At 43.1% G+C, this 27,908-nt stretch overlaps 1 protein-coding gene across 2 annotated transcripts in view; it reads right to left on the bottom strand.

Annotated features, from left to right (window-relative positions):
• Positions 1-27,426, bottom strand: part of LOC121540821 (patatin-like phospholipase domain-containing protein 2) — a 32,141-nt gene extending 4,715 nt beyond the window's left edge. Inside the window, exons 1-7 of one of the 2 annotated variants that reach the window (XM_041849938.2) lie at positions 26,217-27,424; positions 23,723-23,955; positions 21,906-21,971; positions 21,387-21,596; positions 21,133-21,193; positions 9,433-9,669; positions 3,611-3,737 (exon numbers count right to left, since the gene is read on the bottom strand). In XM_041849938.2, coding sequence (XP_041705872.1) covers positions 3,611-3,737; positions 9,433-9,669; positions 21,133-21,193; positions 21,387-21,596; positions 21,906-21,971; positions 23,723-23,955; positions 26,217-26,400 — 1,118 coding nt within the window. In that variant the 5' untranslated portion in view covers positions 26,401-27,424. Of the gene's footprint in view, positions 1-3,610; positions 3,738-9,432; positions 9,670-21,132; positions 21,194-21,386; positions 21,597-21,905; positions 21,972-23,722; positions 23,956-26,216 lie in introns of both variants that reach the window. The other variant, XR_005995552.2, reaches the window with a different exon arrangement.
• Positions 27,427-27,908: the final 482 nt, after the last annotated feature.

Raw genomic sequence — 27,908 nt, 5'->3', positions numbered from 1 at the left:
ACTAAATACTTTTTTCCCCCACTGTAAGACAAGTACTGGAAACAATAGAACACTATGAAAAATCTGGGAAACCAGGCCTGGTATTCATAGCTTACTTTGAATAGGCCTTTGATATTTTGGAGAATCTCATATACAATGGGTTAAAGTTATGTATAGTAACCCTAGGTGTAAAATAATAAATAATGGTTACTTCTCAGAAAGTACTAAACTGTCAAGAGGAGTAAAACAAGGTTGTCCACTATCGGCATATCTATTTATTATAACCATCGAAATGTTAGCTATTAAAATCAGATCCAACAATAATATCAAGGGGCTAGAAATCCAGGGCTTATAAACAAAGGTGTCATTGTACGCTGATGATTCATGTTTTCTTTTAAATCCACAATTTGGATCCCTCCATAGCCTCATAGAGGATCTAGATAATTGTTCTAACCTCTATGGATTACAACCATATTAAGTATTGGACCACAAAAAAATACAACTTTTACATTACCATGTAGTTTACCAATAAAATGGTCAGACAGTGAAGTGGACATACTCGGTATTCATATCCCGAAAGAAAGAAATGATCTCGCTACAATACATTTGAAAAGAAAGTTAACAAAAATAGATAAGTTCTTGCTATCATGGAAGAAAAATACCTGTCTATTTGTGGAAAAATCACCCTGATTAACTCTTTAGTCATATCCCAGTTTACCTATTTGCTTATGGCTCTGCCGACACCTAACAACTTGTTTTTTTAATTATATGAGCAAAACATATTCAATTTTATTTGGAACGGCAAGCCAGACAAAATTAAACGGGCCTATTTATATAATAAATATGAATTCGGAGGGCAGAAATGATTAAACATTAAAGCATTAGACCTCACTAAAGGCTTCAGTCATACAAAAGCTATACTTAAATCCAGTGGTGTAAAGTATTTAAGTAAAATTACTTTCAAGTACTACTAAAGTAGTTTTTTTGGGTATCTGTACTTTACTATTTATATTTTTGACAACTTTTACTTTTACTTTACTACATTCCTAATAAAAACATACTTTTTACTCCATACATTTTCCCTGACAACCAAAAGTACTCGTTACATTTTGAATGCTTAGCAGGACAGGAAAATTGTCAAATTCACCCATTTATCAAGAGAACATGTTGTCATCCTTACTGCCTCTGGTCTGGCGGACTCACTAAACACAAATGCATATTTTGTAAATAATGTCTGAGTGTTGGAGTGTGCCCCTGGCAATCCATACATTTTAAAAATAAGAAAATGGTGCCGTCTGCTTTGCTTAATATAAGGAATTCTAGATGTTTTATACTTTACTTGTGATACTTTAGCAAGTATATTTGAGCAATTACATTTACTTTTGATACTTAGTTAAATTTAAAACCAAATACTTTTAGACTTTTACTCAAGTAGTATTTTACTGGCTGACTTTCACTTTTACTTGAGTAACTTTCTATTAAGGTATCTATACTTTTACTCAAGTATGACAATTGGGTACTTTTTCCACCACTGCTTAAATCCGAACTGGTTCTCTAGTAGACTAGTAAGAATGGCTCACCCCGTGTTCTAGAATGGCCCTTTTCCCTTCATTCAGATTACAACCTCTCACTTTCAGTTATTTGAAAATGAAATAATCTCCAAAATATTGCTATTTTTAAAACAAGCCATAGAAAGTTGGTTGCAATTTCAGTTTAATCCACCAGAAAAGACAGAACAAATATTAAAAGAAATATTATGGTTAAACTCAAATAAACTAATTGATAAAGAAAACATTATTTTTGGATAAAAATAAATAAAAACGATATAATCTTTGTAAATTATATCATAAATAGGACTGGTGGAGTTATGTCACACATTCAGCTAACAAAAATATATGGAAATGTCTGATTAATCCAAAATGTAAAACAAAAATAAAGAAAAACCCTTGAATGAGTAGGTGTGCCCAAACTTTTGACTGGCAGTGTACAGTGGGGAAAAAAAGTATTTAGTCAGCCACCAATTGTGCAAGTTCTCCCACTTAAAAAGATGAGAGAGGCCTGTAATTTTCATCATAGGTACACGTCAACTATGACAGGCAAAATGAGAAAAAATAATCCAGAAAATCACATTGTAGGATTTTTAATGAATTTATTTGCAAATGATGGTGGAAAATAAGTATTTGGTCAATAACAAAAGTTTCTCAATACTTTGTTATATACCCTTTGTTGGCAATGACACAGGTCAAACGTTTTCTGTAAGTCTTCACAAGGTTTTCACACACTGTTTCTGGTATTTTGGCCCATTCCTCCATGCAGATCTCCTCTAGAGCAGTGATGTTTTGAGGCTGTCGCTGGGCAACACAGACTTTCAACTCCCTCCAAAGATTTTCTATGGGGTTGAGATCTGGAGACTGGCTAGGCCACTCCAGGACCTTGAAATGCTTCTTACGAAGCCACTCCTTCGTTGCCCGGGCGGTGTGTTTGGGATCATTGTCATGCTGAAAGACTCAGCCACATTTCATCTTCAATGCCCTTGCTGATGGAAGGAGGTTTTCACTCAAAATCTCACGATACATGGCCCCATTCATTCTTTCCTTTACACGGATCAGTCGTCCTGGTCCCTTTGCAGAAAAAACAGCCCCAAAGCATGATGTTTCCACCCCCATGCTTCACAGTAGGTATGGTGTTCTTTGGATGCAACTCAGCATTCTTTGTCCTCCAAACATGACGAGTTGAGTTTTTACCAAAAAGTTATATTTTGGTTTCATCTGACCATATGAAATTCTCCCAATCCTCTTCTGGATCATCCAAATGCACTTCAGACGGGCCTGGACATGTACTGGCTTAAGCAGGGGGACACGTCTGGCACTGCAGGATTTGAGTCCCTGGCGGCGTAGTGTGTTACTGATGGTAGGCTTTGTTACTTTGGTCCCAGCTCTCTGCAGGTCATTCACTAGGTCCCCCCGTGTGGTTCTGGGATTTTTGCTCACCGTTCTTGTGATCATTTTGACCCCAAGGGGTGAGATCTTGCGTGGAGCCCCAGATCGAGGGAGATTATCAGTGGTCTTGTATGTCTTCCATTTCCTAATAATTGCTCCCACAGTTGATTTCTTCAAACCAAGCTGCTTACCTATTGCAGATTCAGTCTTCCCAGCCTGGTGCAGGTCTACAATTTTGTTTCTGGTGTCCTTTGACAGCTCTTTGGTCTTGGCCATAGTGGAGTTTGGAGTGTGACTGTTTGAGGTTGTGGACAGGTGTCTTTTATACTGATAACAAGTTCAAACAGGTGCCATTAATACAGGTAACGAGTGGAGGACAGAGGAGCCTCTTAAAGAAGAAGTTACAGGTCTGTGAGAGCCAGAAATCTTGCTTGTTTGTAGGTGACCAAATACTTATTTTCCACCATAATTTGCAAATAAATTCATTAAAATCCTACGATGTGATTTTCTGGATTTTTTTCCCTCAATTTGTCTGTCATAGTTGACGTGTACCTATGATGAAAATTACAGGCATCTCTCATCTTTTTAAGTGGGAGAACTTGCACAATTGGTGGCTGACTAAATACTTTTTTCCCCCACTGTATATATACAGTATACTTCCTAACTCAAACTCCTAACTGTATGTCACTCACCTCTTAGCAATGGAGAATGCTACCTCCACTGGGAGGAACATGTAGGAGGCCACACGTACTGGAAGCAGCTCAGTCACCTGGGAAAACAGACTGCCTGCATGTCTCTCCCTGCACGCCTCACACAACACTACCACACAGACACACACACACACGAAAGGCATTACTATGGATACCAGACAAGTGTCGGGGTAAATTCCTTTTCAATTCAGGAAGTGAAATTACAGAGGAAGACAGAGTGAGAGAGCGAGAGAGAGAGAGTGAGAGAGAGAGTGAAGAGCGAGAGCGAGAAAGAGGGAGAGATATTGGTAACCTTCAATGAAAGAAAAATATAATTTCAACAAGCATTTTGCTACGGCTGGCCATGCTTTCCACCTGGCTATCCCTACCCCGGCCACCAGCTCTGCACCCTCTGCTGCAACTTGCCCATGCCCCCCCCCGCTTCTCCTTCACACAAATTCAGATACAGTGGGGAAAAAAAGTATTTAGTCAGCCACCAATTGTGCAAGTTCTCCCACTTAAAAAGATGAGAGAGGCCTGTAATTTTCGACATAGGTACACGTCAACTATGACAGACAAAATTAGAAAAACAAATCAGGAAAATCACATTGTAGGATTTTTAATGAATTTATTTGCAAATTATGGTGGAAAATAAGTATTTGGTCAATAACAAAAGTTTCTCAATACTTTGTTATATACCCTTTGTTGGCAATGACACAGGTCAAACGTTTTCTGTAAGTCTTCACAAGGTTTTCACACACTGTTGCTGGTATTTTGGCCCATTCCTCCATGCAGATCTCCTCTAGAGCAGTGATGTTTTGGGGCTGTCGCTGGGCAACACAGACTTTCAACTCCCTCCAAAGATTTTCTATGGGGTTGAGATCTGGAGACTGGCTAGGCCACTCCAGGACCTTGAAATGCTTCTTACGAAGCCACTCCTTCGTTGCCCGGGCGGTGTGTTTGGGATCATTGTCATGCTGAAAGACCCAGCCACGTTTCATCTTCAATGCCCTTGCTGATGGAAGGAGGTTTTCACTCAAAATCTCACGATACGTGGCCCCATTTATTATTTCCTTTACACGGATCAGTCGTTCTGGTCCCTTTGCAGAAAAACAGCCCCAAAGCATGATGTTTCCACCCCCATGCTTCACAGTAGGTATGGTGTTCTTTGGATGCAACTCAGCATTCTTTGTCCTCCAAACACGACGAGTTGAGTTTTTACCAAAAAGTTCTATTTTGGTTTCATCTGACCATATGACATTCTCCCAATCCTCTTCTGGATCATCCAAATGCACTCTAGCAAACTTCAGACGGGCCTGGACATGTACTGGCTTAAGCAGGGGGACACGTCTGGCACTGCAGGATTTGAGTCCCTGGCGACGTAGTGTGTTACTGATGGTAGGCTTTGTTACTTTGGTCCCAGCTCTCTGCAGGTCATTCACTAGGTCCCCCCGTGTGGTTCTAGGATTTTTGTGCACCGTTCTTGTGATCATTTTGACCCCACGGGGTGAGATCTTGCGTGGAGCCCCAGATCGAGGGAGATTATCAGTGGTCTTGTATGTCTTCCATTTCCTAATAATTGCTCCCACAGTTGATTTCTTCAAACCAAGCTGCTTACCTATTGCAGATTCAGTCTTCCCAGCCTGGTGCAGGTCTACAATTTTGTTTCTGGTGTCCTTTGACAGCTCTTTGGTATTGGCCATAGTGGAGTTTAGAGTGTGACTGTTTGAGGTTGTGGACAGGTGTATTTTATACTGATAACAAGTTCAAACAGGTGCCACTAATACAGGTAACGAGTGGAGGACAGAGGAGCCTCTTAAAGAAGAAGTTACAGGTCTGTGAGAGCCAGAAATCTTGCTTGTTTGTAGGTGACCAAATACTTATTTTCCACCATAATTTGCAAATAAATTCATTAAAAATCCTACAATGTGATTTTCTGGATTTTTTTTCCTCAATTTGTCTGTCATAGTTGACGTGTACCTATGATGAAAATTACAGGCCTCTCTCATCTTTTTAAGTGGGAGAACTTGCACAATTGGTGGCTGACTAAATACTTTTTTTCCCCACTGTAGCTGATGTTCTGAAAGAGCTGCAAAATCTGGACCCCTACAAATCAGCTGGGCTAGACAATCTGGACCTTTTCTTTCTAAAATTAGCCGCCGAAATTGTCGCAACCCCTATTACTAGCCTGTTCAACCTCTCTTTCGTATCGTCTGAGATCCCCAGAGATTGGAAAGCTGCCACGGTCATCCCCCTCTTCAAAGGGGGTGACACTCTAGATCCAAACTGTTACAGACCTGTATCCATCCTGCCCTGCCTTTCGAAAGTATTTGAAAGCCAAGTTAACAAACAGATCACCGACCATTTCGAATCCCACCATACCTTCTCCGCTATGCAATCTGGTTTCCGAGCTGGTCATGGGTGCACCTCAGTCACGTTCAAAGTCCTAAACGATATTATAACCGCAATCGATAAAAGACAGTACTGTGCAGCCGTCTTCATCGACCTGGCCAAGGCTTTCGACTCCGTCAATCACCGCATTCTTATTGGCAGACTAAATAGCCTTGGTTTCTCAAATGACTGCCTCGCCTGGTTCACCAACTACTTCTCAGATAGACTTCAATGTGTCAAATCGGAGGGCCTGTTGTCTGGACCTCTGGCAGTCTCTATGGGGGAGCCACAGTGTTCAATTCTCGGGCCGACTCTATTCTCTGTGTATATCAATGATGTCGCTCTTGCTGCTGGTGACTCTCAGATCCACCTCTACGCAGACGACACCATTTGTATACATCTGGCCCTTCATTGGACACTGTGTTAACAAACCTCCAAATGAGCTTCAATGCCATACAGCACTCCTTCCGTAGCCTCCAACTGCTCTTAAACGCTAGTAAAACTAAATGCATGCTCTTCAATCGAACACTGCTTGCACCCGCCCGCCCGACTAGAATCACTACTCTCGGCGGGTCTGACTTAGAATTATGTAGACAACTACAAATACCTAGGTGTCTGGTTAGACCGTAAACTCTCCTTCCAGACTCACATTAAGCATCTCCAATCCAAAGTTAAATCTAGAATTGGCTTCCTATTTCGCAACAAAGCCTCCTACACTCATGCTGCCAAACATGCCCTCGTAAAACTGACTATCCTACTGATCCTTGACTTCGGCGATGTCATTTACAAAATAGCCTCCAACACTCTACTCAGCAAATTGGATGTAGTCTATCACAGTGCCATCCGTTTTGTCACCAAAGCCCCATATACTACCCACCATTGTGACCTGTATGCTCTCGTTGGCTGGCCCTCACTACATATTCGTCGCCGAACCCACTGGCTCTTGGTCATCTATTAATCACTGCTAGGCAAATCCCCGCCTTATCTTAGCTCATTGGTCACCATAGCAACACCCACCCGTAGTATGCGCTCCAGCAGGTATATCTCACTGGCCATCCCCAAAGCCAACACCTTTTTTTTCTTCTTTTTTTTTGTCATTTAGCAGACACTCTTATCCAGAGCGACTTACAGTTAGTGAGTGCATACATTTTCATCCTTTGGCCGCCATTCCTTCCAGTTCTCTGCTGCCAATGACTGGAACGAACTGCAAAAATCTCTAAAGCTGGAGAATCTTATCTCCCTCACTAACTTTAAGCATCAGTTGTCAGAGCAGCTTACCGATCACTGCACCTGTACACAGCCCATCTGTAATTAGCCCACTGTCACGAGTGTCAGTGTAATGCGGTGGGTCGAAGTCAGGCGCAGGACACAGAACTCAATGAAAACGTACTTTACTGATAAGTAAAGAAACAAATACAAAATACCTCCACACAGGGAGGAGCAAACCCGCTTACCAAACGACACACAAAACGAAATAACAAACACACACAAAACACAATGGGAGCCACCAGGTTAAATAGGGAAGGAGTAATTACATGATGGGAAACAGGTGTGTGACAATCAGACAACAACAGGTAGAACATAGAAACATAGAACATAGATCGGCAGTAGCTAGTATTCCGGTGACGACGAACGCCAAAGCCTGCCCGAGCAAGGAGGAGGGGCAGCCACGGCAGAATCCGTGACACCCACCCAACTACCTCATCCCCATATTGTTTTTTATTTTGCTAATTTACACCCCAGTATCTCTATTTGCACATCATCTTCTGCACATCTATCATTCCAGTGTTAATACTAAATTGTAATTATTTTGCACTATGGCCTATTTATTGCCTTACCTCCATAACCAATTACATTTGCAAACACTGTATATAGATTTTCTATTGTGTTATTGACAGTACGTTTTGTTGATCTCATATGTAACTCTGTGTTGTTGTTGTTTTTAATCGCACTGCTTTGCTTTATCTTGGCCAGGTCGCAGTTGTAAATGAGAACTTGTTCTCAACTGGCTTACCTGGTTAAATAAAGGTGAAATAAAAATAAATATAAAACCAGCTTCACCTGGAATGCTTTTCCAACAGTCTTGAAGGAGTTCCCACATACTGAGCACTTGTTGGCTGCTTTTCCTTCACTCTGCGGTCCGACTCATCCCAAACTATCTCAATTGGGTTGAGGTCGGGTGATTGTGGAGGCCAGGTCATCTGTTGCAGCACTCCATCACTCTCCTTCTTGGTAAAATAGCCCTTACACAGCCTGGAGGTGTGTTCGTTCATTGTCCTGTTGCAAAACAAATGATAGTCCCACTAAGCGCAAACCAGATGGGATGGCGTATCGCTGCAGAATGCTGTGGTAGCCATGCTGGTTAAGTGTGCCTTGAATTCGAAATAAAATCACTGAGAGTGTCACCAGCAAAGCACCCCCACACCATAACACCTCCTCCTCCATGCTTTTCGGTGGGAAATACACATGCGGAGATCATCCGTTCACCCACACCACGTCTTACAAAGACAAGGCAGTTAGAACCAAAAATCTCAAATTTGGACTCCAGACCAAAGGACACATTTCCACCTGTCTAATGTCCATTGCTCGTGTGTCTTGGCCCAAGAAAGTATCTTCTTCTTATTGGTGTCCTATAGTAGCAGTTTCTTTGCAGCAATTCGACCATGAAGGCCTGATTCACGCAGTCTCCTCTGAACAGTTGATGTTGAGATGTGTCTGTTACTTGAACTCTGTGAAGAATTTATTTGGGCTGCAATTTCTGAGGCTGGTAACTCCAATGAACTTATCCTCTGCAGCAGAGGTAACTCTGGGTCTTCCATTCCTGTGGCGGTCCTCATGAGAGCCAGTTTCATCATAGCGCTTGATGGTTTTTGCGACTGCACTTGAAGAAACTTCATGATTAAGGCTCTGGTCTTGGCCATTGTGGAGAGGTTGGAGTCTGTGTGATTGAGTGTGTGGGCAGGTGACTTTTATACAGGTTGAGTTCAAACAGGTGCAGTTAATACAGGTAATGAGTGGAGAACAGGAGGGCTTCTTAAAGAAACACTAACAGGTCTGTGAGAGCCGGAATTCTTACTGGTTGGTAGGTGATCAAATACTTATTTCATGCAATAAAATGCAAATTAATTACTGAAAAATCATACAATGTGAATTTCTGGATTTTTGTTTTAGATTCCGTCTCTCACAGTTGAAGTTAACCTATGATAAAAAATTACAGACCTCTACATGCTTTGTAAGTAGGAAAACCTGCAAAATCGGCAGTGTATCAAATACTTGTTCTCCCCACTATATATATATATATATAACATGAAAACAGAAGGCTACAATGTTTTCCCACAATAGATTCAAATCAGAGTCCTGTATTGATATCAACAAATGTTAAACAGCTGGATCTTTCACAATCTGCTTCACAAAAGTTTGTAAGATTTGGTTACCTTTTTTAATGGAGACTGGTAGGTTTTCAATGCTGTGTACATCCAGCCACCAGTGGTGTTTGCGCGGGTGGTTGAGCCTCCAACGTAGCAGGGTCTTAGTGGACTCAGTCTCTTCAGCAGTGGCTTCTGTTCTCTCACAGCAAGAGGCTGTTTCATTCACCATCTCATAGCAAGAGGCTGCGGGACAGTCTGTTTCAATCATCACACCGGCAGGGGGGCTCTCAGATCGGAGGAGGTCTGTAAAAAACATACATCACACCAGAGGTGGGACCAAGTCACTATTATTCGAGTCACAAGCAAGTCTCAAGTCGCAAGGTCTGGGTCTCAAGTCGAGTCTCAAGTAGAACGGGTCGAGTCTTGAGTCAAGTCCAAGTCGTGCATTCTAAGAGCAAGTGAAGTTGAATCTCAAGTTTTTTCAAGTCAAGTAAAAAAAAATCTATACATGAAATGACTTGTTCAACTACAAATCGAGACCTTGGGACCATAAGGTTCTATCTGACATTTCTGTCAAAAATGAGTCTGTCACATAATAGATCTTTAGATGGTTCCTTATATGTCTGTGAAGTTAGATCTTTGAAAAAGTAAATTTTCAGTGAAAAACTAGAAAGTTATATCTGCATCAACCCATTTGAACTTGGTGCTGTAAGGTTCTATCTGCAATCCAATCACAAGCCTGAACAAATACAGACGGACCTATCAGAACATGTATTTTTAAATTATTTTTTATTTTTAAATATATATTTTCCTTCTTTATTATTTTCCCCTAACCCTACCACCCCTCCTAAACTAATGGACAACAATACTTAGGCTTCCACTTCCAGCTTATAAATGTACATACTACATACATTTCACAGACACTACATTTTACATTAGTTATCTATTGTTTGTTTTTAGTCCCCGCCTTCAGCTACCCTCAGCCCCTCCCATCTATCTCTGAAGACTATCCAGTTTTGATTTCTAGCTGCCATATATATTTCTACTGTGCTGTGATGTTTCACAAAAGTTATCAACCTTTCTCTTCTCATAGTTTCTACAGATTGTAAATGAAAGATAAACACCTTTGCTAATTTTTTATTATTTTAATTTTTTTTTAATTACATTATTGATCGATTGACTATAACTTATCAAATCACCCAGCAGTGCTATTTGCAGAGTTAGCTCCAAGTAAAGGTTGAATTTTTTCAGCCATTCCTGAACCTGCGACCGAATACAAGCTACATATGGGCAGTACAAAAACAAGTGATCTAATGATTCTGTATCTTCGCAGCAAAATCTGCAGAGCTGGGATGGTTGTATCCCCCATATATATACAGTGGGGAGAACAAGTATTTGATACACTGCCGATTTTGCAGGTTTTCCTACTTACAAAGCATGTAGAGGTCTGTAATTTTTATCATAGGTACACTTCAACTGTGAGAGACGGAATCTAAAACAAAAATCCAGAAAATCACATTGTATGATTAGCATTTTATTGCATGACATAAGTATTTGATACATCAGAAAAGCAGAACTTAATATTTGGTACAGAAACCTTTGTTTGCAATTACAGAGATCATACGTTTCCTGTAGGTCTTGACCAGGTTTGCACACACTGCAGCAGGGATTTTGGCCCACTCCTCCATACAGACCTTCTCCAGATCCTTCAGGTTTCGGGGCTGTCGCTGGGCAATAAGGACTTTCAGCTCCCTCCAAAGATTTTCTATTGGGTTCAGGTCTGGAGACTGGCTAGGCCACTCCAGGACCTTGAGATGCTTCTTATGGAGCCACTCCTTAGTTGCCCTGGCTGTGTGTTTCAGGTCGTTGTCATGCTGGAAGACCCAGCCACGACCTATCTTCAATGCTCTTACTGAGGGAAGGAGGTTGTTGGCCAAGATCTCGCGATACATGGCCCCATCCATCCTCCCCTCAATACAGTGCAGTCGTCCTGTCCCCTTTGCAGAAAAGCATCCCCAAAGAATGATGTTTCCACCTCCATGCTTCACGGTGCCGTGTAGTTCTGGGCTGATCCCTCACCTTCCTCATGATCATTGATGCCCCACGAGGTGAGATCTTGCATGGAGCCCCAGACCGAGGGTGATTGACCGTCATCTTGAACTTCTTCCATTTTCTAATAATTGCGCCAACAGTTGTTGCCTTCTCACCAAGCTGCTTGCCTATTGTCCTGTAGCCCATCCCAGCCTTGTGCAGGTCTACAATTTTATCCCTGATGTCCTTACACAGTGTGACACTCTGGCTCCATGGACTTTGATATTTGAGCCAGGGTGTATTTTGTGTTGTTGGGTATTTTGGGTGTATTTCGATGTTGGTAGTTCTGTTGGGTGTATTTCTAGGTTTGCCTTTCTGTTGGGTTCATTTCTAGGTTTGGTCTATGACTCCCAATCGGAGGTAACGAGTGTCAGCTGTCGGCTCGTTATCTCTGATTGGGAGCCATATTTAATCTGTATGTTTTCTTGTTGGTTTTGTGGGTTTTTGTTCCTAGTTCAGTCGGTGTACTGAGGACGTTACGGTTCTTGTTTTGTTTTGTCGTTTATTCTACAATAAAGTCATGTTTCTTGGACACGCTGCGCCTTGGTCATACTTGGACGACATAGACCCCCGTGACAGAAAAACCCACCATAAAAGGACCAAGCGGCGTGTCAAGCGGCAACAGGATCCACCTACACAGGATTTATATCCACCCATAAAGGATTCATGGACATGGGAGGAGATTCTGGATGGTAAGGGGCCTTGGGCACAACCGGGAGAATATCGCCGTCCTCGTGAAGAGCTGGAGGCAGCTAAAGCCGAGAGGCGCGATATGAGGAGGCAGCACGGAGGCAAGACTGGAAGCCTGTGGGTACTACCCAAGAATTTCTTGGGGGGCTAAGAGGGAGTGTGGCGAAGTCAGGTAGGAGACCTGCGCCTACTCCCTGGACTGACCGTGGAGAGCGAGAGTACGGGCAGACACCGTGTTACGCAGTTGAGCGCATGGTGTCTCCTGTACGCAGGCATAGCCCGGTTCGGTACAGTCCAGCTCCACGTATCGGCCGGGCTAGAGTGAGTGTTGAGCCGGATGTCATGAAGCCGGTCCCACGCAGCTGGTCACCAGTGCGTCTCCTCGGGCCGGCGTACATGGCACCAGCCTTGCGCATGGTGTTCCCGGTTCGCCCACATAGGCCGGTGCGGGTTATTACACCTCCCCGTACTGGTCGGGCGACGGGGAGCATCAACCCAGGGAAGGTTGGGCAGGCTCAGTGCTCAAGGGAGCCAGTACGCCTGCACGGTCCGGGTATTTCCAGTACCACCTCCTCGCTCCAGCCCAGTACCACCAGTACCTACACCACGCACCAGGTTTCCAGTGCGTCTTCAGAGCCCTGTGTCTCCTCCACGCACTGGCTCTATGGTGCGTGTCTCCAGCCCTTTACCACCAGTGCATACACCACGCACCAAGCCTCCTGTGTGTCCCCAGAGTCCTGTGCGTCCTGTTGTTGCTCTCCGCACTAGCCCTGAGATGCGTGTCCTCAGCCCGGTACCTCCAGTTCCGGCACCACGCATCAGGCCTACGGTGCGTCCCCAGGGTCCAGCATGCCCTGTTGCTTCTCTCCGCACTAGCCCTGAGATGCGTGTCCTCAGCCCGGTACCTCCAGTTCCGGCACCACGCCTCAGGCCTACGGTGCGTCCCCAGGGTCCAGCATGCCCTGTTGCTTCTCCCCGCACTAGCCCTGAGATGCGTGTCCTCAGCCCGGTACCTCCTGTTCCGGCACCACGCACCAGGCCTACGATGCGCCTCAGACGGCCAGAGTCTGCCGTCTGCCCAACGGGGCCTGAACTGTCCGTCTGCCCAACGCCGTCTGAACTGCCCGTCTGCCCAACGCCGTCCTGAACTGTCCGTCTGCCAAGCGCCGCAGGAACTGCCCGTCTGTACTGAGCCTGCAAAGCCGCCCGTCTGCCATGAGCCTTCAGGAGCCGTCCGCCAGACCGGAGCCGCTAGAGCTCTCCGCCAGACAGGAGCAGCCAGAGCCTTCCGCCAGACAGGATCAGCCAGAGCCTTCCGCCAGACAGGATCAGCCAGAGCCTTCCGCCAGACAGGATCAGCCAGAGCCTTCCGCCAGACAGGATCAGCCAGAGCCTTCCGCCAGACAGGATCAGCCAGAGCCTTCCGCCAGACAGGATCAGCCAGAGCCTTCCGCCAGACAGGATCAGCCAGAGCCTTCCGCCAGACAGAATCAGCCAGAGCCTTCCGCCAGACAGGATCAGCCAGAGCCTTCCGCCAGCCAGGATCCGCCAGAGCCGTCCAGCCAGGATCCGCCAGAGCCGTCCAGCCAGGATCCGCCAGAGCCAGCCAGCCAGGATCCGCCATTCAGTCCGGGTGCTGCCCCTCAGGCCGGTGCTGCCCCTTAGTCAGGTACTGTCCCTTAGTCCGGTGCTGCCCCTTAGTCCGGTGCTGCCCCTTAGTCCGGTGCCGCCCCTTAATCCAGTGGGGTTTAGTTGGGGGTGGTCATGTGGAGGGGGCTACGGAAGCGGATAGTGACTAAGGTGGGGGTGGGGACCACGACCTGGGCCAGAGCCGCCACCATGGACAGACGCCCACCCAGACCCTCCCCTAGACTGTATGCTGGTGCGCCCGGAGTTCGCACCTTTAGGGGGGGGTACTGTGACACTCTGGCTCCATGGACTTTGATATTTGAGCCAGGGTGTATTTTGTGTTGTTGGGTATTTTGGGTGTATTTCGATGTTGGTAGTTCTGTTGGGTGTATTTCTAGGTTTGCCTTTCTGTTGGGTTCATTTCTAGGTTTGGTCTATGACTCCCAATCGGAGGTAACGAGTGTCAGCTGTCGGCTCGTTATCTCTGATTGGGAGCCATATTTAATCTGTATGTTTTCTTGTTGGTTTTGTGGGTTTTTGTTCCTAGTTCAGTCGGTGTACTGAGGACGTTACGGTTCTTGTTTTGTTTTGTCGTTTATTCTACAATAAAGTCATGTTTCTTGGACACGCTGCGCCTTGGTCATACTTGGACGACATAGACCCCCGTGACACACAGCTCTCTGGTCTTGGCCATTGTGGAGAGGTTGGAGTCTGTTTGATTGAGTGTGTGGACAGGTGTCTTTTATACAGGTAACGAGTTCAAACAGGTGCAGTTAATACAGGTAATGAGTGGAGAACAGGAGGGCTTCTTAAAGAAAAACTAACAGGTCTGTGAGAGCCGGAATTCTTACTGGTTGGTAGGTGATCAAATACTTATGTCATGCAATAAAATGCAAATTAATTACTTAAAAATCATACAATGTGATTTTCTGGATTTTTGTTTTAGATTCCGTCTCTCACAGTTGAAGTGTACCTATTATATAAATTACAGACCTCTACATGTTTTGTAAGTAGGAAAACCTGCAAAATCGGCAGTGTATCAAATACTTGTTCTCCCCACTGTATATATAACATTCTATTGGTTGCAAGAATTTTGCATAATAATTTAAATGGAAAAACTCTACGTTTTGAATCTGGCGTCGTTTTGTGTATCAGTTCATAAACCATGTGCCATGGAATCGGTACATCAGAAATCTCCTCCCAAATATTTTGCAACCTGTATGGTACAGCTGTCAATTTTTTGGCCCTTAAATGAAACTGGTATACTTTTTTATTTATCACTATGTTCTTTAGCCAATTTTGTCTTTAATGCAGAACCGACAGACAAGTTCCTTACCTTCTCCCCTTTCCACTTGCCTCCTCCATATTTGCTGTAATGCTGCAATCAATTGGTTGTCATTTTGGATAGAGAAGACATTTCCATATTTTTTTGTTTACTGCTTGTGTGACATAACTCCACCAGTCCTATTTATTATATAATTTACAAAGATTATACAGTTTTTAAACATTTTTTTAATCAATTAGTATATTTGAGTTTAACCATAACATTTGTTCTAATATTTGTTGTCAGAAATCTTACATCGTTGTTCAGTGATGACAGTAATGAATTTGATTATCATAATACATTTCTTAACGTATTTGATGATGTGTTCTGACTCTATCTTGGTAAAATAGTGTTATTCTATCATGTATGTATTAAAATAGCTACAGTTTTCTCAAAAAAGAAACATGTCTAATTCAGAAGTATCAGATAGAACCTTATGGCTGAACCCAGATTGACAATTCAGAGCCATGAGGTTCTATCTGCGATTGCACCCCCCTAAAAAAATGTCTCAGAATATTGATACTCTGTAACCTACTTTAGGTATCTTTAAGGTGAGGACCTTAATTGGTTATGAAAGAAGATTTCACAAACAAAACAGTTCTGAGATCTGGGATGTGAAAACTGTGACGCTCAATATCTAAGATCTATGCTTCGCGCAGATAGAACCTTATTGTCCCAAGGTCACGAAATATGTGTTTATTTATTGAGGCTACCAGACAGCCTTAATTAGAGGGCAATGCCTCTGGAATTTATACGCTGATTGAGTAGGTGAAGTTATGGAGATTGAACTCCTATTAGAGATGGTGAGAGAGACGTTCCTCAGTTTAGGGTTCTTTAATGTTGATTGGAGATTAACAATGTTTGCAATTCTGTGCCATGTCACTCAGCTGTGATTATCCAATTAACTGTCCATTTATCCATACAAGATGTGGTCTGAAAATATTAATAAACATGAATACAATGGCATCAATACTAAGATATGGCACATTCATTTAGCAATAACAAAACAAGATATACAGCTCTCATCTGTTATAATAATCCAACGACAAACAAAAATACTAGCAGCTAGCAACATCAGACTAACAAACTAACAATGACAGGTGGAAATGTAGCTAACAATGTTAGATAGCTAGCATAAAAAACCGATACATAATGCTGTAATAATGACGAAAATATTCTTAAAATATTGACAACTTCTTCAGTAAAACAGGGGGGAAACAAATACCGTACTTACAGTTCTGGTTTTCACGCACAGTGATGAATAAATAGGTCAGAAAGGAATAATGTCCAAAAACAGAGATTTGTGTTCACAGCAGTAGCTGGTGAGCTGCATTTGGTTCTTCTAATAGCTGCAGTGTTGCCATGTCTAGCAAACATTTCTAGCCCAATGACCCCTGAAAACTAGCCCCAATTGTTTTTGGGCGCAGCAAGAGATGAGTTGCCACATTTATCCATGAAAACTTTTTTCCATGACATTATAGAACGAATTAAGAAGGAATATCTAAGTCAATTTTAACAACTTAGGCTAAGAAGCAAAATTGGGTTTTCCATCAAAATAATAATTCTTGCAAGTTTAAGAATATGTCGCAAGAGAAAAGATAAATCGCCCTTATTAAACTCATCATTTTCCATCAGTGGATGTCGATTTAACTTGTTTTGACTGCTATGATTAAACAATAAGGCCCTAGGAGGTGTGGTACACAGTTGAAGTCGGAAGTTTAAATACACTTAGGTTGGAGTCATTAAAACTCATTTTTGAACCACTCCAAAAATTTCTTGTTAACAAACTATAGTTTTGGCAAGTCAGTTAGGACATCTACTTTGTGCATGACACAAGTAATTTTGCCAACAATTGTTTACAGACAGATTATTTCACTTATAATTCACTGTATCACAATTCCAGTGGGTCAGAAGTTTACATACACTAAGTTGACTGTGCCTTTAAGCAGCTTGGAAAATTCCAGAAAATGATGTCTTGGCTTTAGAAGCTTCTGATAGGCTAATTGATATCATTTGAGTGAATTGGAGGTGTACCTGTGGATGTATTTCAAGGCCTACCTTCAAACTCAGTGCCTCTTTGCTTGACATCATGGGAAAATCAAAAGAAATCAGCCGAGACCTCAGAAAGAAAATTGTAGACCTCCACAAGTCTGGTTCATCCTTGGGAGCAATTTCCAAACGCCTGAAGGTACCACGTTCATCTGTACAAACAATAGTACGCAAGTATAAACACCATGGGACCGCGCAGCCGTCATGAGAGATGAACGTACTTTGGTGCGAAAAGTGCAAATCAATCCCAGAACAACAGCAAAGGACCTTGTGAAGATGCTGGAGGAAACAGGTACAAAAGTATCAATATCCACAGTAAAACGAGTCCTATATCGACATAACCTGAAAGGCCGCTCAGCAAGGAAGAAGCCACTGCTCCAAAACCTCCATAAAAAAGCCAGACTACGGTTTGCAACTGCACAGGTGGACAAAGATCATACTTGAAATGTCCTCTGGTCTGATGAAACAAAAATAGAACTGTTTGGCCATAATGACCATCGTTATGTTTGGAGGAAAAAGGAGGTGGTTACTCTCACCTGAGGGAGACGTACCCTCATGAAAGTCGAGTCTATGGACATCCCGAGGTAGATCACCTTCTGTGAGGGGGTCAGGTGACTCTTCTCCTCGTTTAAGGTGAGGTCCAGAACTCGAATGTGGTTCAAGAGGGTCCTCATGTCCGTTGTGGCCTGTTCCCTGGATGGGGCAGACTATCCAATCGTCCAGGTAAGGCAGTTACTCCTCCAGTAGAATGTGGCACCACAGGAAAAGTCTGGCTGCAGTAACAGTGTCCACAATGCAATGTGAGAGTCCGGTCGGACAGGCCCTGGCCCAGAACTCTCTCACCATAGTAAACGAAAACTGATAGTGCTTTCGTATTGCCTGCGTCTGTGAAAAGTAAGTGTCCATTGCCCTAGCCGGGAAAAACACACTGGGGGAAGCCCCTAGTTCACCCGCAACAGCGAGAGGGGTGTATGCGGACAACTTTAATGTCCGGTTAACGTGTCTGTCAGACAGAACCCTTGGCCAGAATGAGAGGTTAAGATGTAGGTTGACAGTAAAGTAGTACAACGGAAAACTATCGTAAACCCAGCTACACACTGTGTGAAAACAGCAGTGCAATAGAGTTATAATGTGAGTTTCCAGGGGAAGCTAGAATTGTTACTGTCTTAACTGTAAGTACAATAGAAAACTATCATGAATGCAGATCACAGTGTAATAGCTGAAAAGTGAGTTTCCATGGGGAAACTAGGATAGTCACTGGAAACTAGCATAGTTACTGTATGTAGCCTACTGTAAGTAGTGCAACAGGAACACTATAGTATACCCAGTAGTGTAATAGAGCTGTCAGTTTCCAATGAAGGGATAGTTACTGTCTGTACTGTAACGTAGAGCAACAGAACTATAATTAACCCAGCTATACACTGAAACCCTCAGTGTAATAGAGCTGAGATGGGTTTCCATGGGAAACTATGATAGTTACTGTCTGTACTGTAAAATAGTGTAACAGAAAACTATCGCAACCCAGCAACTGTGAAAAAACAACAGTGTAATCCCACTATGGTGGGGCTAGCATAAACTCAGCCCAACACCAGAGAATGAAGCCAACAGTGTAATCTCACTATGGTGGGGCTAGCATAAACTCAGCCCAATACCGGAGAATAAAGTCTCCTGAGTGGCGCAGTGGTCTAAGGCACTGCATTGCAGTGCTAGCTGTGCCACTAGAGATCCTGGTTCGAATCCAGGCTCTGTCGCAGCCGGCCGCGACCGGGAGACTCATGGGCAGCGCACAATTGGCCTAGCGTTGTCCAGGGTAGGGGAGGGAATGGCCGGCAGGGATGTAGCTCAGTTGATAGAGCATGGCGTTTGCAACGCCAGGGTTGTGGGTTCGATTACCACGGGGGACCAGTATGAAAAAAATAAAAAATATATGTATTCACTAACTGTAAGTCGCTCTGGATAAGAGCGTCTGCTAAATGACGTAAATGTAAATAAAGCCAACAGTATAATCTCACTATGGTGGGGCTAGCATAAACTCAGCCCAATACTGGAGAATGAAGCCAACAGTGTAATATTACTGTGTCTATAGTATATACCAGGTCTAAATCCCTGATTAGAGGGGAACAATGAAAAAATGCAGTGGATCTGTCTTCGAGGCCCAGAGTTGAGTTTGAGGGGTATACTCTGTGCAATACTGCATGATAGAATAGAATGGGAACTACAGTATCAGCCTTAGTCTCATACACTACCTGAATGAAGGAGAGGAGACATGAATGGCTGTAGCTTTTCCTTGTGGAAAAAGAATTAAGCCAGTGTAATGTACTACTGTATGTCTACAGTAAACACTATGCAATACTGTATAATAGTAAAGATTACTATGGCCCTACAGTATAACATTTACATTTTAGTCATTTAGCAGACGCTCTTATCCAGAGCGATTTACAATTAGTGAGTGCATACATTATTTCCCAGGCTACGACAGAGCCTGGATTCAAACCAGGATCTCTAGTGGCACAGCTAGCACTGCGATGTAGTGCCTTAGACCACTGCGCCACTCGGGAGGTATCAGCCTTAGTCTCATACACTATGTGAAGGAGGAGACTTGGAGTGTGAACTGCTTGGGGCAGGGTATTCTAACTCACACACACACGTTTATAGTTTATTTCTTGCTTATTTGTTTATAGCTTATCTCGATATATACGTGGGGGTTGTCATGACTCTCTCCTTGGTGAGGATCAAAGGTGCCAGATCAGTTTGGCAAATAGCTGACAGATAGCCTTACATCTGAGAATGAAGGAGAAGGCCCAATCGAACCCTTTCCACGAAGGCCTGGGTCCAACAGAGATACACGACGAAGACCTCCAACATGTAAATACATGCATTACTTCTTATCCAAAAGGGCTGGCAGTTCGGGGCAAGGTATTAGGATTACTGTGAGAGTAGTTCCCAAATGTATCCAAGTGTTGCTTCTCTTCCTCTCTTGCTTTCTCTCTTTCTTTAACTCTCCATCTGTTGTAACAAGTGTCATATTGCGTTAGTCTGCTAGGGACCTGTCGTCATTGTATTAAGTTTCTAATCAATAACCTATACCGTGTGTGTGTGTGTATCCTGTGTTATCATTTAGTTTGGTAGTAAATAAATAATCATATCAATTTGTGGTACGGAATGATCAGTTAGACTCGGGTTTGTGCAGATTCAAGAAGTCTGCGGCGTTCAGAATGAGACTGATATGAGGTCAATGATTAATAAATGGAGTATGAAAATGTATGCACTCACTACTGTAAGTCACTCTGGATAAGAGCGTCTGCTAAATGACTAAAATGTAAAAATGTATACTTCTACACATTTACACTCTAACATAGAGGATTTTACCAAGCTGGAATGATCAGAGAAAAGGAAGAGATGGGTGTAGTGCGGCGGCAGCTATTTAAGGAAGTCAGCCGCAGCACTACCCGGTACGCGGGACTAATCTGAAATTCTTACTCGGAATGTATCCAGCCGTGCGGTAGGATACCATATTGCAGTGATCCAATATAGTGTTACATAACTTTCTCACTGCGCCACTGTAGCTAACCCGATGTGTGTTGATTGACAGCTTGCTGGTCCAATCAGAGGACAGAGTGTGCGTTTCACTAGCCAATCTGTTTTTTTTGCAAGTGCAATACTGTCTCTGGCTGCGTGGAGAGTAATCCACGGAGACTCTGTGCCACAAAATGAGTGACAAAACGTTACAAAAACTGGCCAGATAATTTAAAGTCATAAGTCTCAAGTCTAAGTCGAGTCCCGAGTCTTGAGGCTATCAAGTCGAAGTCAAGTCTCAAGTTATTTTATATCAAGTTGAGTGACTTGAGTCAGACGCGAGTCCATGTCATGTGACTCGAGTCCACACCTCTGCGTCACACCGATAAATGGAGACGTTTATTTTCAATGGGCTTTTTTTTTTTAAAGTGTGAAATGTAAATAGCAAGCAGAGGAGAAGAACTCACTGTTCTCTCGTAAGAATCTTAGTGCATCCATGTATCCATTCTGGCACATCTCTGCCATTACCTGTAACACATGAATTACTTGGTGATTTGTGTTGGACAAAACAAGCCACATATTCAGGATATAGTGTAGTACAAAACAAACATCCAACCTCTGCCCTATGGAAACTGTTCTATGGAAACTGTTCTATGGAAACTGATCTATGGTGACCCCAAACCTGTTCATGACATCAGACTGAGTTGTGCTAATGACTCACCTCTGGCTCTGGTGGTAAAAAAGACATGATCACCCGGTGCAAGTTGTTAGTATTAAACTGGATACTGGCGTTATTCTGGTGATACTCATGGAAGTTGAGTGTACTTTCCCTGGGACAGACGTCGCTCTCACCAGAGAACGGGCAAACTATGATGGTGTTCTTCAGATCAAAATGGGGCATGTTGTTACTCAAGGCACCATCCACGTAGCGCTGAATGGAGACAAATTCCCATAAGCAGGGCTATTGAAAACTAAATGCTGATCAGGTAAATCAAACGGGAAATACAAGCAAGTTGAAATGACTGTGGATGCTGTAGCAATATTGATGTTACACATAACAATGTTACACAGCAAACATAAATATATTCACTCTATGTAAGCCTACTGTGACTGACAATATATAACACAAAGCATATTTAAACATGGTGGCAGCGGTGGGATTTCAACCCACACCACTGAGAAGACTGCAAAAAAATTGTAGAGGTCCACCACTGAGGCTAACATCTTTAGGCTTACTCACCACTCCATGGTAAGAAGGTGGGATCACGCCACAGTAAAAGGGGTAAAAACAGCTACATAGGAGAACCTAAAAATTAGACAATGTCAAAATTAACTTAAATCAGGATATATACACTACATGGCCAAAAGTATGTGGACATGTGCTCGTCGAACATCTCATTCCAAAATCATGGCCACTAATATGGAGTTGGTCCCCCCCTTGCTGCTATAACAGCCTCCACTCTTCTGGGAAGGCTTTCCACTAGATGTTGGAACATCGCTGCGTGGACTTGCTTCCATTCAGCCACAAGAGCATTAATGAGGTCGGGTGATTAGGCCTGGCTCGCAGTCGGCATTCCAATTCATCCCAAAGGTGTTCGATGGGGTTGAGGTCAGGGCTCTGTGCAGGCCAGTCAAGTTCGTCCACACCGATCTCAACAAACCATTTCTGTATGGACCTTGCTTTGTGCACGGGGGCATTATCATGCTGAAACAGGAAAGGGCCTTCCCCAAACTGTTGCCACAAAGTTGGAAGTACAGAAACGTCTAGAATGTCATTGTATGTTGTAGTGTTAAGATTTCCCTTCACTGGAACTAAGGGGCCTAGCCCGAACCATGGAAAACAGCCCCAGACCATTATTCCTCCTCCACCAAACTTTAGTTGGCACTCTGCATTGGGGCAGGTAGCGTTCTCCTAGCATCCGCCAAACCCAGATTCATCCGTCAGACTACCAGATGGTGAAGCGTGATTCATCACTCCAGAGAACGTGTTTCCACTACTCCAGAGTCCAATGGCGGCGAGCTTTACACCACTCCAGCCGACGCTTGGCATTGCATATGGTGATCTTAGGCTTGTGTGAAGCTGCTCGGCCATGGAAACCCATTTCCTGACGCTCCCGACAAACAGTTATTGTGCTGACATTGCTTCCAGAGGCAGTTTGGAACTCGGTTGTGAGTGTTGCAACCGAGGACAGACAATTTCTATGCATTACGTGCTTCAGCACTCATCGGACCCGTTCTGTGAGCTTGTGTGGCCTACCACTTTGCGGCTGAGCCATTGTTGCTCCTAGATGTTTCCACTTCACAATAACAGCACTTACAGTTGACATTGGCAGCTCTAGCAGGACAGAAATTTGACGAACTGACTTGTTGGAAAGGTGGCATCCTACGACGGTGCCACATGGAAAGTCACTAAGCTCTTCAGTACGGGCCATTCTACTGCCAATGTTTGTCTATGGAGATTGCATGGCTGTGTGCTCGATTTTATACACCTGTCAGCAACGGGTGTGGCTGAAATAGTCGAATCCACTAATTTGAAGGGGTGTCCACATACTTTTGTATATATAGTGTATCGTACTCATTTCAGTGTCCTGGATTTACTTTTACTATGAGACCAGGCTGGATTTTGCTAACGTTACTTTGGACAAAATCAAGGACGACAATATTCTTAATGCTTTTTGAATAAAATATCTTAAAAAGGTCAACTCCACCACTTTTCAACCTCATTTTCATTATCTCCAGCACAATACAATACCAGTGATAATGAATATGATGTTGAAAAGTGGCAGAATTGCCCTTTAAATTACAGCTCAATTTGAGCAAATTCTGAATTTGTGATCAATTAATTTGCGATTAATCACAGCAAATCCTGGGATAAACACAATCATTTTTTTATCGTTTGAACTACCTATTCATAAACCATGGTGAGTTACCACATGATGGCCATCCTGTAGAATTAAAAAATGCACGTTTAAATCTATCTATATTTCATGAGCAGTAGGGAATATCCCATGTCCCATAGGCTATATTAAAAGTAATATTATATTCTTATTAGAATACCTGGATGAGTTCCTCTTTACTGTCAAACTCTGACACCAGAACATTCTTTCCGTCGGACACTCTGGTGAGGGACACACAGAGTCTTCCTGAGGCACGGAGGTGGGCATCGGCTGGAAGGTCATGCTCCATGGAGTCACGGACCATCTTCAGCAGGTTAAAAGACGGGTGCAGGGGGCCCAGTTTACGCTTCCTGGCCTCTCTGGCCATCGACATCAAATTCTTACAGTACCGCTCTGTAAAGGGACCAACACTATTGCTTAATTGTCTCCTACACAACGTCATATGCTTATTTAAACAGGTTTAAGAGGAGATACAATAGTCTCACAATAGGTTAAATGGTGACCTGCAATGCAAACAATAAAACAACAACATCTTAGGTAAACAGCTGAGGGATGGGGCTGGAGAAATGTAACCACTTTCAAATTATTTGACAGAGCCAGCATCCATATTCATTATCACTGGTATTGTATTGTGCTGGAGATAATGAAAATGAGGTTGAAAAGTGGTGGAGTTGACCTTTAAGATATTTTATACAAAAAGGACTGACCATCCAAGAGATCAAATTACAGTTTAACCATGTTTTGAGGATATACATTTGTTTACAATTACATTGTTTACAAAAAATGAAATTAAACAATCTTATATTCTGGGTTATGATGGGGTATGAGAGTTTAACTAAGCTCATGAGGCATTTATCAGTTATATTCTTTAATCAATGGGTTTATCATTCATTTAAAAGTCCAAATATTTATTCACCAATCGCAGATTGCCCCTTTAACAATAATGGAGAAATCTAATTTGTAAGCTATTTGGACAACCTTTAACTTACCTGTAGGCTAAGGTTAAGGCAACATCAATTGATGACATCAAATATGTTTTACAGTGTATTCAGAAAGTATTCAGACCCCCTGACTTTTTCCACATTGTTACGTTACAGCCTTATTCTAAAATTGATTAAATAAATAAAAAATCCCTCATCAATCTACACACAATACCCCATGACAAAGCAAAAACAGGTTTTAAAAAGTAAGTATTTAGACCCTTTACTCAGTACTTTGTTGAAGTGCCTTTGGCAGCGATTACAGCCTCAAGTCTTCCTGGGTATGATGCTACAAGCTTGGCACACCTGTATTTGGGGAGTTTCTCCCATTCTTCTCTACAGATCCTCTCAAGCTCTGTCAGGTTGGATGGGGAGCGTCGCTACACAGCTATTTTCAGGTCTCTCCAGAGATGTTTGATCGGGTTCAAGTCCGGGCTCTGGCTGGGCCACTCAAGGACATTCAGAGACTTGTCCCGAAGCCACTCCTGCGTTGTGTTGGCTGTGTGCTTAGGGTCGTTGTCCTGTTGGAAGGTTAACATTTGCCCCAGTCTGAGGTTCTGAGCGCTCTGGAGGACCTCTCTGTACTTTGTGCCGTTCATCTTTCCCTCGATCCTGACTAGTCTCCCAGTCCCTGCTGCTGAAAAACATCCCCACAGCATGATGCTGCCACCACCATGCTTCACCGTAGGGATGGTGCCATGTTTCCTCCAGACGTGATGCTTGGCATTCAGGCCAAAGAGTTCAATCTTGGTTTCATCAGACCAGAGATTCTTGTTTCTTATGGTCTAAGAATCCTTTAGGTGGCTTTTGGCAAACTCCAAGCGAGCTGTCATGTGCCTTTTACTGAGGAGTGGCTTCCGTCTGGCCACTCTACCATAAAGGCCTAATTGGTGGAGTGCTGCAGAGATGGTTGTCCTTCTGGAAGGTTCTCTCATCTCCACAGAGGAACTCTGGAGCTCTGTCAGAGTGACCATCGGGTTCTTGGTCACATCCCTGACCAAGGCCTTTCTCCCCCGATGGCTCAGTTTGGCCGGGTGGCCAGCTCTAGGAAGAGTCTTGGTGGTTCCAAACTTCTTCCATGTAAGAATGATGGAGGCCACTGTGTTCTTGGGGACCTTCAATGCTGCATAATTTTTTTTGTACCCTTCCCCAGATCTGTGCCTCGACACAATCCTGTCTAGGGAGCTCTACGGAAAATTCCTTCGACCTCATTACTTGGTTTTTGCTCTGACATGCACTGTCAACTGTGGGACCTTATATGTCCAATCAATTGAATTTACCACAGGTGGACCCCAATCAAGTTGTAGAAACATCTCAAGGATGATCAATGGAAACAGGATGCACCTGAGCTCAATTTTGAGTCTCATAGCAAAAGGGTCTGAATATTTATGTAAATAAGGTATTTCTGTTTTTACTGTTTTATAAATTTGCAAAAAAATCTAAAAACCTGTTTTTGATTTGTCATTATGGGGTATTATGTATAGATTGATGAGGATTTTTATTTATTTAATCCAGTTTAGAATAAGGCTGTAACTAACAGCCTTGTGGAAAACGTAAAGTTGTCTGAATATTTTCCGAATGCACTTTATATATTAATTTTTACAGTGATAATAGACATTGGCACTTTCCGCCTCAGCAATGTAGCCTACACATAGTCACTCATAGCATACGTACCTAAAGGCATTCCAATGGTGAGGACCGCAGCGATAACTGAACCCGAAGACGCACCAGAGATTTTGGATGCGCCTTGAACGAGGTGCGGCGCCTGCTCAAGGAAACAGCTGAATGCGCCGACATAATAAATGCTCGTGAAGCCACAACCTGCAAAAGAAATATTCCATCCAGTTCCACGCTCCATAACTGTTCACTTGGCATCAATTTACTGTTATGTAGACTGTTACGTATGGGTGTTATGTAGCACGAAAGGACCCACAAAATCTGTCTCTCCAACCAAAGAACCAACAACATGGATCATATTTAAAAAGCATTCGCCAAATAAAAAGTATATATACAAAAGTTATTAATTCTATAATTCTACAAAATCCCAAGGTAAAAACAGTGGTAAAAGGTCAGCGGTAAAAACTAGGACTTCGGTATGGAGTTTGCGTAATTGCGCAACCCAAAATATCAGTAATCTTCCCATTGGCTCATATTGTCACATGGTTGAAGGAGGGTCAAAAGTCCAGTGTTGTTTATTGTACAGGCCATCTGTCTTCTGCAAACAAAACGGTGCATAATTCTGACTCGGAAGTGTGTATAAGCTACTTATTATATTTTCTGTTTATTCTGATTGTTTTTCCAAACAAATATTAGTTAATCTGATGTAGGCCATCAGTTTATTCTGGGCTGGTTTCTTTATAGTGATAGATGTTTATTTGAATACATTTACAAATTTGTATCATGTCTTTATGTTAAACATTCATGAATCATCATCATGACAAGGAATGTTAACCCCAACATTTTACAAAATAATTAACATATTAATGCTTATGATATCTAAACTTTAGTTTATTGTAGATGCTGTGGCTAGAGACAGCAACTGGAGTCCCTGGGATCGGGTCCTGTTCCACTTTCTGCGGCCACAGTTGGAGGCCTGAAGGCAGGCTGCTGCACCTCCGGAGAGGAGCCTCACTGCAGTCAGACAAAGAGACAGGCGACTAGGCATCAATACTGACTGAACAGCTCAACATATTAAAAACTACAGGGCAGAAACATTCCAAATTCCACATCAGAATGTAGTAGAGTAGACCTCAGAAATTCAAACACGTCAAGAATGGAGGTCGTTCGGAACACTGAAATGTCTGTAACTTATACCACACCATATACAATGAGTTTACAAAACATTAAGAATACCTTTCTAATATTGAGCAGCACCACCTTTGCCCTCAGAACAGCCTCAATTCGTCAGGGAATGGACTCTACAAGGTGTCGAAAACGTTCCACAGGGATGCTGGCCCATGTTGACTCCAATGCTTCCCACAGTTGTGTCAAGTTGGCTGGATGTCCTTTGGGTGGTGGACCATTCTTGATACACACGGGAAACTGTTGAGCGTGAAAAACCCAGCAGCATTGCAGTTCTTGACACAAACCGGTGCGCCTGGCACCTACTACCATACCCCGTTCAAAGACAAATCTTTTGTCTTGCCCATTCACCCTCTGAATGGCACACATATACAATCCATGTCTCAATTGTCTCAAGGCTTAGAAATCCTTCTTTAACCTGCCTCCTCCCCTTCATCTACACTGATTGAAGTGGATTTAACAAGTGACATCAATAAGGGATCATAGCTTTCACCTGGATTTACCTGGTCAGTCTATGTCATGGAAAGACCAGGTGTTCATAATGTTTTGTACACCAAGTGTATA

The sequence above is a fragment of the Coregonus clupeaformis genome, chromosome 26 (assembly GCF_020615455.1).
Source record: "Coregonus clupeaformis isolate EN_2021a chromosome 26, ASM2061545v1, whole genome shotgun sequence".
NCBI classification, from domain to species: Eukaryota; Metazoa; Chordata; class Actinopteri; order Salmoniformes; family Salmonidae; genus Coregonus; species Coregonus clupeaformis.
This window is presented reverse-complemented; position numbering and strand designations above follow the sequence as displayed.